Here is a 15,500-nt window from a genome sequence, read left to right as displayed (position 1 = left end):
TCAGTCACCCGAATCAAGTGTGCAAACGTGCATGGTTTATTCTGGACTGTTTCCTTTGTGCCAACCATTTCCCTCCTGTGAGCCAATTCATCCAATTCAAGGTCAGCAGCCTTGGTGTGAACTAACACACTCACTCCTCGAAGGGGTCTCAATCTTTCTTTCAGTTGTCCTTTGTTCTCTGCACGTTGATTTTTGTCTAGTTCCACAAGGTACGTGTAAACAAGCTCTGAAGGTCATGCATGCCCTCACATGTAAAGGATGCTTCAGCTGGACACAGTATGCCAGGTTCCCATTCCTCTCTCCATCATCATCTGGTGTCCAGCCTTGTCCTAGTTTCCCTGTAGGTCATCTGATCCTTTTCTCTGGAAGAGTTAGTTGGACTTTTTTTTCCTTGAGTAAAAGAGTATCTCAGAAAAGGCCCTCGGGAGTCCCTAAAGCACATTAATGCTCCCAAAGGGTGTTTCCTCACTAAACAACTCTCCAGGTCAGGGTTGTACCTTCAAATTCAGGAAGAATCTATGGAGAGGAGGCAGGTTCCCACAGCAGCCATCCTGGAATGGAGGGATCCAAGGGCAAGAGAGAGAAAGCAAATGCTAATCCTAGATGCTCTCCCTGGTCGTTCTCAACTCCTCATTCCAGAACAAGGGTTTCTGGATTATTATGGTTTATGCCTTTATACGCCAATATCTGACTCCCACCAGAAGGATAAGCAGGTATCATCCCCACAACAGCAGGCAAGTACACGGCTTGAAGAGCTTTGCTGGATAAATCATCATAGGGGACAGCATAATGCTCTGCCACAAGGTGCCACCACACCCCACACACTTCATCCACTGCCTGATCCAAAAGAACGCTCTCTCTCTCTCTCTCTCTCTCTCTCTCTCTCTCTCTCTCTCTCTGTCTCTCTCTCTCCTCCCCCTCTCTCCCCCATCCATCTCTGTCTCTCTCTGTGTGTCTTTAATGGTGTTGTCTATTCAGTACCTGACTATAGTAGGTACTCTTTAGCTGCCCCCTATATCTCCATCTCTATCCTGAAGTGCCACCAAGGTACTTCCCATCACCATAGATATTCTAGACTTTCATAAAAAGTATAGTAGGCTCTTATTAGTCTTTCTAAGGCTCTGTCAACTGCAGACTCACCCACAAATGACAGGTGTGTCAGTCATAGTCCTCATAGCCCTGGCTGTCCCATGCACAGAGGGTGAGGACTGATGGATGGTAAGAACTCAGATTTTCAGTACTCTCACATACTTCCTTGTCCTGTAGGGCTGCTGTAAACATCTCTGGGCATTATGTATAGTGCCTAAAATTCATATGGAAATGCAAGAGATTCAGAATAGCAAAACATTTTCTGAAAAGAGGAAACAGGTAGGAAGATTCATATTCCTGATATCAAAACATGCTATAAGTCAAGGGTGACACTCCTTACGGACCAACATGTAAATATACAGGGAAGAATGCAGAGTCTAGAAATAACCGCATTATCTACTGTTAAATGATTATGACGAGATGACCAAATCCACACCACAAGGAATGGACAGTCTCCTCAACAAGCAGTTAAACCCAGTCCAGACCCAGTCAGCAATGATAGCAGCCTGCACCAGTGTCTAACAACAGGAGGAAGATAGGTTTGCCACTGCTGTCCTTGTTTATCATCAGGGGATGCAGCCTACAGTACCAGCAGGGCTCTGAAGCTGATGGTGCTTTCCTGTTTCCAGGTACCCCTGGCAGCTGTTCAGAAGATTTTTGTCAGAATGGAGGCACCTGTGTTCCAGGTGCCAATGCCCACAGCTGTGACTGCAGGCCTGGGTTCAAAGGCAGACACTGTGAGCTTGGTAAGTCAGAGATGGCTAGTACTGTGATGATAGTCTGGATCTTGGCCCTAGGATGCTAACCATTCAAGATGTTTTCCCCAAGTTAGCTTTCAATCTGTGAGGTAATAAGGCAAGGGTCCAAAAGAACCCAGGTAGGAAGGATGGTGGATGTGTGGCCTCAGAGATGGACCATGAACCACAAGGGACAGAGGGATGCCCAAAACACTGGTTGAAAGCACTGCAGGACAAAGCCTAAGAAGTCAGGAACTGTGGTGGTGATTTGAAAGCAACATCTTGGAGCCAGACTGAGGGACAACAGATTTAGTGGCAGGATCACAGGCTCCTCAAGAACACAATGGACTGAGTGTCAAAAGTGTTGGAAGCTTCCAGGAAGACACAAAAGAATCCTGAGGCCACATGAAACTTAAGGAAAACCAGCCTGCAGATACTGAACACCCTGAAGCCAGGCCCCAAGCCCAGAAAGTAGCTGGCACAGACCCACAGGCTCACACAGGCTTGCAGGGTGCTTGGGGGGGGGGGAGGTGGTCTCACTTGAGAGGCGGAAAGAGCCTCCTCCTAAGAGTCTTTCTTTCTCCTTTGTGTCATAGCCTGTGAAAAAGTGCCCCGCCCCTGCACAAGGCTGTTCTCTGAGACCAAGTCATTTCCTGTCTGGGAAGGAGACATCTGCCACCATGTGTAAGTCAGCTCTGACTCTGTGCCCTGGTTGTGTCTCTATTACCTGAGGTAGGATGGAGACTACAGACACTGGCTTTGAACACTCTTGCCTAAACTATCTGCTCAGCCCATGCAGCCAAGAGTTGACTGAAGAGAGCGCAGGTTGAGTCCCATGCATGGAAGCCCTCACAGAACTCCAGGACCTGCCTCTCCTTTCCTTCAAGCCCAGAAATCAAACAGCACACAAGAACTTCAGTCCCAGCTCTACCATTAACCCACCGTGATATGGCCCTGGGCAAATCACTCTTGCCTCGGTTTCTCGAAGACCGCTTATCCCTTCTCTTGAGACCCTCCTTGCTATAAGACTCACTGTGTCTCTCAGTGCCTGCTGTGTGCTGCATTGTTCCAGGCACTCAGAGAGCCAGATGCTCACACCCTAGATAAGGACAGCCATCACAAAGCACATGTGCTACACAGTGTAAACAAAATCAGAAAGTTCCTAGCAAAGACAGAGGAAAGCCTAAGATGGGGAGAGCTGTAGATGGAGGGGACAGGAGTGAGCTTCATCGGAGAGGGACAGTGAACAAATATGGAGGAGGTGGGGCTATCACAGAATGTTCCAGACATCAGGTATATCAGGTGGCTTTAGGGTAGACGTCATGTAGGGCTAATTTCACCCCTTCAGTGGCACTGCCTTCCTGGAGTCAGACAAGATCTTACCACTCTTGGCGCAGGTCTGCCCCAGCTGCTCAGGATTCCACCCTGTGCATGCCCAGCTCATTTTTTCTCACAGATTTCCAAACTGTTCCCCATGGAGCTCTCTCCACTCCAGAACACTCCCTCACAAGTTCCAGCTGCCCCTGCCTCTCCAGCTCCAGCCTGTTTCCTCAATACAGTGACCACTGCCTACTGTCAAAAAGTGCTGCAGGCTGAATGACCGGGTGGTTTGGTGCTCACAGCATACTTCTCTCTTCTCAGGGCATGCAGTTTTTCTTTGGGCTATTTTCTAGCCTCTGAAAACAGTTCCTCTGGTGGTAGTTCCCAGTTCTAGGGTAGTTGAAGTTGAAAGCTAATTCTAGGTCCTCTATCCGCTCACTGCCAGTCCTCCAAAGTGCCCTCCAAAACTAGTGCAAGCAGCGGCTTTGCTACCAACTCTGATTTTCTTTCCAATGGGTCAGATACAGAAATGATACCAGGCCCAAACACACCCATTCCTACTAAATGGACAAGATGCTGTGAGTAGATCCCACTCACCTGAAACTGAGACTTGGAAGCTCAGGAGGCTTGCCAGTGTAGCCTGACTAACAAATGGGATGGGTAGGCTCCGGCAGGCCTCCTAACCCAGGCTGCCTGCCTGTGAGGCTTTGCAGTGCCAGACTTCACAACTGTGTTCTTGAAACATTCATAAAACAGAAGAGTTGTGTGCCCTAATTTGCTTTCTATTGTGATAAGGAATATAACAAAAAAGCAAATTGGGGAGGAAAGTATTTATCTCATCCTTTACAGTATAATTACAGGGAGAGTCAAGACAGAAACACAAGCAAGACAGGAACCCAGAGTCAGAAACTAAAGCAGAGATCACAGAGTGCTGCTTAATGACTTGCTTCCCATGGCTCATTCAACATGCTTTCTTATGTCACCAGGCCTGCCTGCCCAAGACTGATACTATTCACAGTAATCTGGGCCCTCCCACATCAACCATTAATTAAGAAGAGGTTCTCACACACACTTGTCTATAGGCCAATCTGATAGAGGCGTTTTCTCAATTAAAGGGATGGGGAATGGGACTGAAAGGGGGGACTGGGAGTTGGGGGCTGAGATCAGGATTTAAAGTCAATAAATTAATTGGAAAAAAAAAGGTCCCTCTTCCCATATGACCCTATTTTGTGTGTGTCAAGTTGACCTGAAAAAACAAAACAAACTAACCAGTCTATGAAGTCAGACCTTCCCAAAGCCTCAAGCCAAGTGGCCTGCCCCCAGCAATGTCCTGTCACGGTCATTTAGTGGGCCTTTCAATACCATGATTTTGTCAGCAACTCCTGAAAATGTATCCTGAGATGAGTACTTTTTAATGTATGTTATACTCAGTAGAATTAATTTTTAAGCCCCTGTACTTTTTATATTAGGCTTCACACACACACACACACACACACACACACACACACACCAGTAACACTGTATTAAGAAAATAGCGATCACTCCTTCTGTCCATATGTAGGCTACACAGCCTAGATGAAACAGTTGGACACCTCTCTGTCCCAGTGTCTGGCTTCACAGAGTTTTCTTGTGACAACAGGTATAAGAAAGTCTACAAAGTTCACCAGGACGTGTGCTTTAAGGAGCGCTGCCAGAGCACAAGTGTCAAGAAACCCAAACAGGTGCATCTCGGGGACAGGCTGTCGTGCATGCAGTTCTGTGGGTGGGTAGAGGTAGTAGTGACAGAGTTGAGTCAAGCTAGGCTATTTGCCCAAAACTGCAGCCCATGTGTAGCTGTATTTTGCTCAGAAACTAGTGCCTACACATGTGCACGTGAATGCAGATAGGCCCAGCTGTGCTTGGAGGTGGTCACTGTGGTTCTGCACAGGGAATGTGCTGACAGGAAAGCAGAGGATGTGACTGGCAGGCCCAAGTGTCTAACTTGAAGTCTCCCCACAGTGCCAGTTGCTTTCTCTCATTCCATAACATCCTTCAACTGGTGTGTGCACCTGGACTGAAAGGCCAGGCTCCCAGTCAAGAGTGTGGGCTTTGCTGGGTTATATATGACAAACAAAGAGGACGACAGAGGTAGCGTTTAAGGTATAGAAGACTCTTTCTCACCAAACTGGTTTTCTTAATTCTTTCAGGAAACAAAGTAACAGTCAAACACTGAAGAAATCTTAAGGTACATTCTACTTCATACCAAGATCTGTTGAGAACTGGAGACACCATCATACCCAGCACCTTGGACACCCCCAGGTCCTTTATCAGACACTGATGGCAAAAACTCAGCACTGTGCTATTACAGACCTAACCAGGAAGGTTCCAGAATTTCCTGTCTTTAGCCTCCCAAAAGACATAACCTGGTCTGACCTTGCATATGAATCTACTTTCAGGTGGAAATAACTTTCTCAAGGGAAATGCAGACCAGTTACAATGAGGCACAAAAATCACCTGGCCCCTTCAGGACTGTGAGCCTGGGTGGATGGATCAAGGATGCCAAACAATCCTAGGGGTGCTAGGAAGGACCTAAGGAAGTAACCCCAAGCACTACCAATAGCATTCTACCGGTAGAATAGGGCAGGAGCCTTGTCATGTAACCTGCAGGTGATCCTAAGTATAGCCTCTCACTGGGAGAGCTATAATGGACCCTGGACTAAGCACTAGTAACCCTAAAATGAAAGAAACTTTGCCTGTTTGATCCAGCATGCCCCACCCACCTCCCCATGCATAAACTGTGAGATGTTGAAGGGCATTGGATTTTTTTTTTCCACAACAGTCTGGAAAATACACTACAGAAATCTCCCTATAGCCTGAACTCAGCCCCATGCTGACTTATTGACGGGACATCAGTTGGAAATGACAGACTGGCTGGCTGGAGACAATTTACTCCTCTCCCTTGGAGAAGCCAGAACAGTACATCTTTCCAGTGGTGGAAGAGAGGCATGTCTGGAAACCTGCCACTTCAGGAGTGACTATCACCTTTTTCTTCTACAGTGTAGGACATGAAGGAGCAATGTCACCCAAAGGCCTAAGAACAAGCAAAACCAATGGAGTTCTGGGTGAAGGTCATCCTAAGAAAAAACTGCCTACAGGCAGGGCGTTGGCATAGACCAAGCTCAGGGCGTCAGGAGAGCAGGCTCTCAGACAGGCTCTCAGCAGGGCCTGTGCATCCTGACCATTTCAGATGTGAAAACTCTGCAAGAACAGCTGACAAGACTCAAATCCTGTCTACCCAACAGCATCGCCTTTTCACCTCAGACCCCAAGGATGCACACAAAACACCCTCCCACACTTGTGAGCAACTTAATTCTGGCAAAAATGAAAAATCCACAATTTGGTTTAAAAATATTTATATGGCAATAAGTCACTTGAAATGTTAATGCGTCTTTTAAGAACTCACCCAGAAACCCCATTTTTATTAAAAAAAAAAAAAAAGAGAGAGAGAGAGAGCGCGCGAGAGAGAATCCCTAGATACTTATGACATAATGGCTTATAGAATACCTCTTCTCAGAGCAACACACACATCACACACACCCCTCTCTTTCTCTCTGAAGAAAAACACCAGAATTCACCATCCACAGCTGCCCTGAGAAAATGAACAGTGCCATCCCCACCAAAAGAAAAGCAGCAGAGGATCAGCAAGCAGCCTACTGATTCAAATTTAAAGCCTCAGGTTGAGTACAAGTGTCCTCAGCGATGCGTGTTCCCTTCCATCCCTCCTTGCATCACAGCCAGCTGGAATTCTGGCTCCTAGGGGACAGTGCTTGCTGTCTCCAGAGAAAGACAGTGGGTATAAAGAGGAGTATGCCTCAGCTCACTGTTACTCCTTCAAAAGGACCAGCACGTGCTGATAACACTGTCCACCTCCAGGATTTCCAAGACCCAGGAAAATGAGGTCTAAAACTTAAAAGCCAAGCTCCTGGCTGAAGGCAGTCCCCTGAGATCTCTGTCTTCAGATTTCCAGAAAAGAGACAGCCAAAGGTGCACACCCAAGGACTCCTGCCAGGGAAGCACTGAAGTACCTGTCATCTCAACCCTGGCTGCTGCCTCTGCAGCTCTGGTCAGTTCCTCTGTGGGGAGTTACCTGGGTTACCAGGCTCTGTGAGTGATGTTTCTGTGCTCATAAACCCACTCCCAGGTCCCAGTGCCAGAGAAGTGACCCCTGAACCCCCAAAACATGGAGAAGGGAAAGACTCAGCTTTCACGAGAGCTGCTGGAAAGGCTATGTGGAAACAGATGGGCTCACCCTGCTCTCCTCAGTCATATTGACCTAAAGAAGTGCTAATTACTACTATGGTGGAGTTTAGACACTTGGTCTACAACTCAGGGGTGGCAGGGCAGACATGCTTAGGCAGGATTTCGGGCTTTGATGATGGAATGACCTCTCTGGCACACGCCTGACCTGCTACTGTCTTACCAACGCAGTCACAGATGTAGATAGCACAGCTATATTCTAATGAAACTTCATTTACAAGAACAGGCAGTAGGCCATAGTTGGCAGGTACCTGGTTTATAAGCTGATCTAGACCTCAGCCTTCTGTGGGGAAAGCCATCTCCTGAATGACAAGTCGCCATCAAGACATAAAAGACCCCTGAACTTTCATAGAAGAAAAGCAATCAAAACCCTTGCTCACGAACCTAAGATATACTTACACCACAGAGCAGCAAGAGCTATTTGTTCAAATCTGAAGGCAGCACATAGTGACACAGGGCAGCCTGGCTCCAGGAGACAGGTCCAAGGCTTCTTATAAATTGTGCCTCAAGTAGATGGCTGTGGGCCACCAAAACGAGAACACGTTACACAGGCTCCGCTTTCCACCCCACTCCCAACAAGGCTCCAAGCAGCTTTCTTCTCCCTGCAGTGACTTCACAATCAGAAAAGCCAACCACACCTTGATTCCTCGAGAGCAGAGCTGACTGGAGATCCAGCACCAAGAACTACATCCTGACCAGAGAGGCATCCTGCCCTCCATAGTTCATAGAAACATACTTTGAAGCATAACCTTTTAAGTTTTATTCTCACTAAAAAACTCTGAGCCTATCTATTACATATTTTTTTTCTTTTTCAAGGAGGGGCAGTCACATCAAAAACTCACTACTGTACCTAGATACCCTGCTAGGGAGCTGGAGACCGCATAAGCTACAGCATTAACAGTGAACGGCAAGATCAAGTGGCATCACTGGAAATGCAGATGGAATCTTTGTACTGTACCTCAGGGCGCTCACCCACCACGCTGATGCTGCCACATTTCCAGTTGGAGCCTGTTTCAAATGAGAGCCAGCCTGCTGAGTGTGGCTGTCAGGCAGTCATTTCAAAGTGGAGTGGAGAAAGACTAGCCAGTGCTGAGGAGTTAGTGTACAACATTCCAAACATGCTGTCTCTGCTTTCTTACATGCCTCTCTTATGCAGCATAATTAAATCCCTCAAAACAGTCAGTCTTCACTTGGGAAATGTTACAGTGGAATCAGCAAATGGACAAGGTGTAGGTTTATTTTTGTGTCAAACTGAAGAAGCAATCATGAGTTTTGGGCTCACCATTTGCTGATCAAAACTGAAGACAAGCAGATACCTAATTGAGCTCAGGGTTAGGGTTCTATTCAGTTCCGATGGAGCCCACTGCCAAACACCCTACATTCAGGGAAAGTGGAGCTCACATCAGGCCACAAAATGGAAGAGTACGGAGCAAAGAATGGATCATGATTCTCAAACAGTTTGTCCACAGCCAACAACAGGCAGAAGGCCTTCCCCTTCTCCACTGCCTATGGGATGTCAGGGTAAACAGGATGGCTTGCTATGTCCTGCTTTCTGTGGAGAGACCAAGAGGCAAGGACACGGCCTTGCCAGGAATGAGCCTGCCTCACATAGCCACCATAGTGAGAACTCTGTGTGCCGGGGAATCTTGGAATGACTGCTTTTCTTTGAGAACACCCTCCTCTTTGCAGTCAGGCTCCAGGTGAGTCAAAAGCCTCCTCACCTTGGTGCTGGTTCCTCACCTCAGATCCAGCAAGATCTCTAGACAGAGATAAACACATCAGGTCCATTCACAATCCACAGTTGTTGTAGCCACAGGACTTTTGTGGGCCAGGTCTTTGAGCAATTTCTCAGCTTTGGCATTGCTTTGTGGACCTGATCATTCATGTGGGGTGCAATGTATGATATTATATAGCATCCCTGGCTCTGACCATAAGATCCTGAGGCCATGACACATAAAAAACATCCCCAAAGATTGTCACATGTCTGGAGATCAAGGTCATCCTCATGTAACCACTGGATTCAGTCTAAACACAAGGCCTACATTGGGGTTTCGTGTGACTGTTAAATGTCACCCAAGGGGAAAGATACTACCAATCACTCCTAACTTTGGTCCTACCACCAAAAAGCTTTCTATATCACCAGCCCTGTGGCCCTGAGGAAGAGCCACAGACAACTTTTCAGGAGGCCTCAGTTTTCTGACCCTGAGCTCCATCAAAGGAGGCCTCTCCTCAAGCTCACCTAGTCCTAGTCCCAGTATGTCCCATCGCTCCCCTCCACTCACCAGGCTGCTCAGTGCTGTCAGTGCTGGTCTCAGCAGCTCACTCTTTAGCATAGGCTACAGAGCCAGAAATAGGAGGCTTAAAGTGGCAACCAGCCACGAACCAACATGAAGGCCAACTTGCCCAAGCAGGAAAGATCAGCAACTGACAGAGAAGCACTTTGCTAGTCTGGCAACTGTGTGACTAAAGGACACATTACTAACCAACTGCCTTTCACTCTGCTGTACATTCAACATGTCAGAAGGCCAGGAAATGGTGTCAGATTAAGAACATGCCTACTGTGTGAACATGCCTATTGTGTGGAAACCTGCTACTTGTTCTCATTAAAGTGCTATGACATACTAACCCTCGTGTTACAGTTTCATGATCTTATCTTGACTACTACCTGAACATACAAAGTGCTCCTCAGCCGAAAGGCACCTCTCCACATGGTTTTGGAATTCGCACAACTTATTTTAACAGAGAAAAAAAGACACCAACCTGGATGGGTTGCCTGCCCTAGATTTTGACAGCTGAGTCCTTTATTTAGGATGGAGTAGGGCCTCCCACAGAAACCACTAGAGCACAACAAAGTCTCCCTCATTTGGTCTGGTGTATCTACTGTATCTCCAGTAGATCGTTACAGGCTGGTTTCCCCATCAGACCAGTGCTGGGATCAGAAATGCTTGAGAAGATCCAGGTGAAGCTCCCCAATGCTTCAAGAATATGAGAATGACCTCTGTCATCCCAATGCTCTGTCACAGCAGCTCTTCCTCCCCTTCTTCTTCCTCCTCCTCCCATGCATGGCTCACAGACTCCTCCTCCTCTTGATCCAAGAGCTTTTTAAAAACTTGAAACTCCTCAACAGAGGAACAGGCTGTCCTGGCCAAAAACTCAGCTTCAGAAACTCTGAGAATGTTCTTCAGTGAGGGATTAGGGACCTGTGTCTGCCCCTTCTTATCAGGGGTTTGGTACCGGCCAAGGCGCTCCAGGTAGATATGTCTCTGCTTGATCTTGGTTATTGAATACTGTAAGAAATCCGTCCTGACTATGTCTAGATGTGTAAGTCCCATCCTGAAATATGCATACTGAAAGATACAAACATGTTTAGAAATCCATGTATAGAACACTGAAGCCTGCCATTCCAACTCAAAACAAACTTTAGTCCAAAATCATTAATTGCCTAATTAGAGATAGTAGGATAGCCACTGTGTAATACCAACATTTGTATAAAATCTCAGTTTTCAAAGCATTTCCAAATTTGGGCTGAGAAAAATGCAGCAGAAAACAAAGGGGCATAGAGTGATATCCTTTTCTTTAAATAAGGCAACAAAAATCATGAGTGTAGAAAAAAATTGGACCCAAAGAAATCATAAGATACCTAAGAATCTTAAAAAAAAAAAAAAAAAAAAAAAAAAAATGTGTGAGCATGCAGCTTGTTTTATTTGAGTATGCCACAGCATGCTTTAGAGGTCACAGGCCAGGCTAGCTGGCTCTCAAGCCTCCAAAGAACTCCCTGTCTCTATGTCCCATCGCCCCATAAGGGTGCTGGGGCACTGGACATCCAGCTCTTAGGTGGATTTTGGGGATCTGAACTCAGGTCCTCACACCAGCTTTGTTTGCTTGTTTGGTTGGTTTTTAGAGGCACTGTCTCTACATAGCCTTGGCTGTCCTGGAACTCACTGTGTAGACCAGGCTGGCCTCGAACTCAGAGATCCGCCTGCCTCTGCCTCCTGAGTGCACCACCACATCCAGCTGCACTTACCTTACCTGTCTTATCTGTTAGTAAACTTTTAGGGCAACTGTCACAATTTCCAAATCACCCACGCAAAAAGACGTGTTTTACCTACTTGGACCTGGAATGGACCGGGCCACTCACTGCCAAGGAAGCAGAGCTTGAGAACAGGTTTGTGTTGGAGAGGAGAACTGAGCTGTATTATTCTAGAACAGAAGTGTTTTACTCAGAGGCTTCTTATCCACTCAGCGGACCCTACTCAGCTTAAAAGACCTGACAGCTGCCGTCACTGATGGCAGCCTAAGCACTTACTCTCACCTGGAATTTGTATTCAAGCTCATTGGGGTCCTCCTGCAAAACAGCCGGGCATCTGTGCAGAATGTCTGTGATGTGCTGCACTGTGAACAGGCACTTCTCCTTGAGGACCTGTACGATGCTATCAATGTCCCGCTGACGCATGGTGAAAACCTCAGGGCAAACGTAAAGCACCCGCTTCAGTTTCCCTGTAGAAAAGCAGAGCATGTAACTTCAGCATGTTCCAGAAAGCCAAGGGCTAAACAACATTTAGGGGCTGGTAGATGAGTCAATGGGTAAAGGCACCTGCCAGCAAGCCTGTAACTTGAGTTCGATCCCCAAGACCCACAGTATGGCGGCAGATAGCTGACTCTAGAAGTTGTCTTGTGCACTCTCAGATACAGATGGATACACACACACACACACACATGTGCCTCTGAGATACAAGGAGGGCAGGGGCACCACACAGCAAGCATCCTCTCCCTCCACTGGATTGCCCATTCAGAGATCTACCTTCCATGATGCACCATGGAAAGGAGTCTTCACAGATCCAACAAGCCCCCCTATATCCCTGCCTTTTTCTAGTCCTCTATCTGAAGGTGCCAACTTCATAGACTAGGTCTCCTCTGGCTCACCTAGTATAGAAAGCTCCCCAGGGATTCACCCAGAAATGTCCGAGGAGAGTGGCTTCCTGTACAGTGGGGCTCAGGGCTGCCACTTCACTCTGGATAAGACAGACTAACAATCTCTAGACTTGGGAGCCTCAATGAAGAGGAATTTGGGAATAACAATGGTAGGAACAAGAATATTCAGGACACACAATTACAAGTAGTCTGAGCACAACCGTGTGTTATATCCAAGTGTTTCATGGTTTGTTTCGTAGGGTCTCCTTGGCATGCCTGGAACCTAGAGACCCAGCCACCTGTCTCTAGAGTACTGGGTTTAATTTAAAACATGCACTGCCACACCTGGCCTCCATGTGTTTTATTGAGTTACATTAGTAACTGTATTCAGACAAATGGTATAAGCAGGGCTGTCCCAGACAGAATGAAGTGAATGGTCTTCTGATGAATAGTTGCGCCAATTTAGTAACTGGAAACTTAAAAATCACTTAGACTGTCAGCTAGCTTTGCTAACAGCCTAGCTGGTCACTGCTTCGCTTCCACATGAAGAAGCGTTTCCACAGGATAAGCTTTACTTTCATCTCACAGGCTGTGCTTCACATACTGACTGAGCTCGGGCTTAGATGACACTGCAAGAGACAATTTGTCAAGGGGAACACAGTTATCTTTCTGCTCATCTTCTTGAGGAGGCCTGTAGAGACACCAAACATAGTGGGCTCTAAGCCTCTCCACTTTGGAGGTAAAATCTTACCAGAACGGTCAATAATGAAAAGAAATAAAAGCGGTCCAAGGGGTAGAGTTCACTGGAGAGCGGCACCTCCCTTCTCCAGAAGGGTAACAGCTGTTGGAGGGGGGAGGCCACTCTAACAGCCTTCCAGGAACTGGGCACCATAGATCTGAAAGTTGCATGTGGGATGTTTTTGCAGAGGTCACACATACACACACACATACATCACTACCATAGAACAACACTAACCCACCAAAACCACACTCCATGTTCCCACGGACCTGGAGCTAGAGATCAATGAAGACACAGGGGACTCACTTTGGCCTTGGTTCTCTCTTCTTGAGCTAATCTCCCTCACCGCCCTCTTACAACAAGATCTGCAGAGAGCCCATTGCACATCTCCTTGGAGACACTCACCTCTCCTCAGCAAACTTTCCTCCCTCACCTCCTCTGAGTAAGATGTGTTTAGCCCACAGCACACATGCATCCCAGGGTATCTATGAATGCAGTCTCACTCATTTGTAGGTGATAATGCCATGCTATACTATCAAAAGGCTGGACCACCCTGCTAGGGTGGGCTATTTTCTCCCTAACTCTGATTCCTCTCACTCTATAAAGTCTGCTGCATCTTCTACCTTCTCCAAGGCCAAGCTTCCGAAGGTAACTGGAACGCTTCTTCATTTGCATGGTAGACAGTTTCAGCAACTGGGGATTTTTCTTCAACGCTATAAATACAGGCTCTGGGTTCAACCCCAGGAGTAGGAGTTCTGCAATTATGTCCAGTAACTGTCGAGGAGGGACACTTGGTTGTGTACTAAGCAATCTGTTAATGTGGGCTTCAGTAAAACCCATGTCCTGGAGGGAACTGATAACCTCCAATGACTCAGGATCCACACAAGTCCTCTGCTCCCCATGAAGACACCGAACAAGATGTGTCCTGTACTCTGGTTCCTGCACATATTTTTTGGGTCGAACGCTGGAAAACTCTTGAAATCCCCCACTACTGGGTACTGTAGTCAGTTTGCAGAACAAATAAGGACTCATCTGTTTCTGTTCTCTGAGATGAAGAGTCTGCCTAGCCAAACAGGTCCGGGAGAGGGCCATTAAACGATGCCACTCAGGAACCTGAAAGGCAGAGCAAAAACAGAATCAGTCCCACCTCAGAATAATGACCGACCACAAGGTTACTGAGCCGGTAACCTTGAACCTCAGCTTGAACCTTAGCCCACAAAAGCTAACAATTTTTGTAAACAATCTATAAAATCTTCTCTGGGTCTAACAAGTCTACAGAGAAGAAAATTAGCATGCAAACAACAACACTTAATGAAGATATAGGAGCACAAGCAATATCCACATACTGACGATATAGGGCACAAGCAAGAATATTTGCTGAAAATTCTGAACCTCAGACTAGCCACCAGACAAATACGCTACCTAATTTCATTCCAACAAAGGATAATTTTTTTTCAAGGATTCCTTCCATTAAAGGAAGAATATTTGGGGGGAAGGAATCTGTCAATTTGTACCCAGCAGCCCTCAGTGTTTGGGACTAGCACATAACAAATTAAGCACAGAGCACCCGGTGTCTGCCAGACTGGTCTCAAACACTCTCTAGCATGGCCAGCCTCCGCTTGCCGCTATTTGGCGGTCCAGGCCTCCCTACGCGTTAGGCAGCACCTTTGCCGAAACTCCGGAGAAGCCAGAAACTTTATCTCAGGACCAGGTGGCTGTCTGTGCAGATGCCACCAGGAAGCGCTACTGCCACAAGGTGCCCAGACCCGGATACCAAGAACTAGCATCAGTTATTCCTGAACGTCCCGCCAACAACCGCTGTGAGCCGGGGGCCTGGGGCAACCTCACCTGCCTTCCCAGCAAAGCCATGGAGCCCAAGTAGCGAATAACTGTGACACCGGAAAAGGCGGTCCTTCCTGGTTCACAACGTCCGGCCTCCGATCTGTGTCCGCCGCACTCCCCCGGGACGGCGTTCTTTCGTTCCGGCCAAGCCCTCGATCCCAGAAGCTCATACCCAGCGCCTGCGGATGGCAGGTGCAGCTCCCCTTAGTTGAGCACACTAAGCTCTGCCAAGAACAAGCAACTCTACCTGGGCTTTAAAACTGTTCTTCAGAGTGCAGGTGAAACCAAGCTACCCCGAAGCTCACAGTTTCTAAGTGAAACTACACTTACTGGAGCCGGGAAAGAGGGGAGAATATGACAAAATCCATCACCTGTGTTAAAGATTCTACAAGACCAAATAAGCTAACTCTATAATTGTGGAGTTACAATGTTGCAGACCAGAACCAAATTAGCATGGATTATTCTTAGCCTTTTTGAAATCCGTTCACCATCCACCTGTCTAACCTAACAGCTTTGATTATGAATGCCTTTAAAATATATTCCTAGATCACCACTGGTTTTCACCA

General features: G+C 47.1%; 2 protein-coding genes across 5 annotated transcripts in view; one reads left to right on the top strand and one right to left on the bottom strand.

The window, feature by feature from the left end:
* Positions 1-10,067, top strand: part of Sned1 (sushi, nidogen and EGF like domains 1) — a 59,116-nt gene extending 49,049 nt beyond the window's left edge. For all 3 annotated transcript variants that reach the window (XM_034521084.2, XM_076914710.1, XM_034521083.2), the window contains 4 exons: positions 1,719-1,835; positions 2,423-2,510; positions 4,786-4,867; positions 5,333-10,067. In XM_034521084.2, coding sequence (XP_034376975.1) covers positions 1,719-1,835; positions 2,423-2,510; positions 4,786-4,867; positions 5,333-5,344 — 299 coding nt within the window. In that variant the 3' untranslated portion in view covers positions 5,345-10,067. The remainder of the gene's footprint in view (positions 1-1,718; positions 1,836-2,422; positions 2,511-4,785; positions 4,868-5,332) is intronic.
* Positions 10,068-10,207: 140 nt separating this feature from the next.
* Mterf4 (mitochondrial transcription termination factor 4) lies at positions 10,208-15,046 on the bottom strand. 2 transcript variants are annotated; one of them, XM_034521511.2, is made up of 4 exons: positions 14,941-15,046; positions 13,716-14,205; positions 11,755-11,939; positions 10,208-10,789 (listed from the first exon to the last, which is right to left on the bottom strand). In XM_034521511.2, the coding sequence occupies exons 1-4, from the start codon at positions 14,959-14,961 to the stop codon at positions 10,460-10,462; spliced, it is 1,026 nt and encodes a 341-aa protein (XP_034377402.1). In that variant the 5' UTR covers positions 14,962-15,046; the 3' UTR covers positions 10,208-10,459. The 2 variants fall into 2 exon arrangements, with proteins under 2 accessions (XP_034377402.1, XP_076770829.1); XM_076914714.1 differs by lacking the exon at positions 14,941-15,046 and adding an exon at positions 14,758-14,893.
* Between the last annotated feature and the right edge of the window lie 454 nt (positions 15,047-15,500).

This window comes from Arvicanthis niloticus, chromosome 17 (assembly GCF_011762505.2).
Source record: "Arvicanthis niloticus isolate mArvNil1 chromosome 17, mArvNil1.pat.X, whole genome shotgun sequence".
In the NCBI taxonomy this organism is placed as follows: domain Eukaryota; kingdom Metazoa; phylum Chordata; class Mammalia; order Rodentia; family Muridae; genus Arvicanthis; species Arvicanthis niloticus.
Note: the sequence above shows the minus strand (reverse complement) of the source record. Positions and strands in the feature narration are given on the sequence as shown.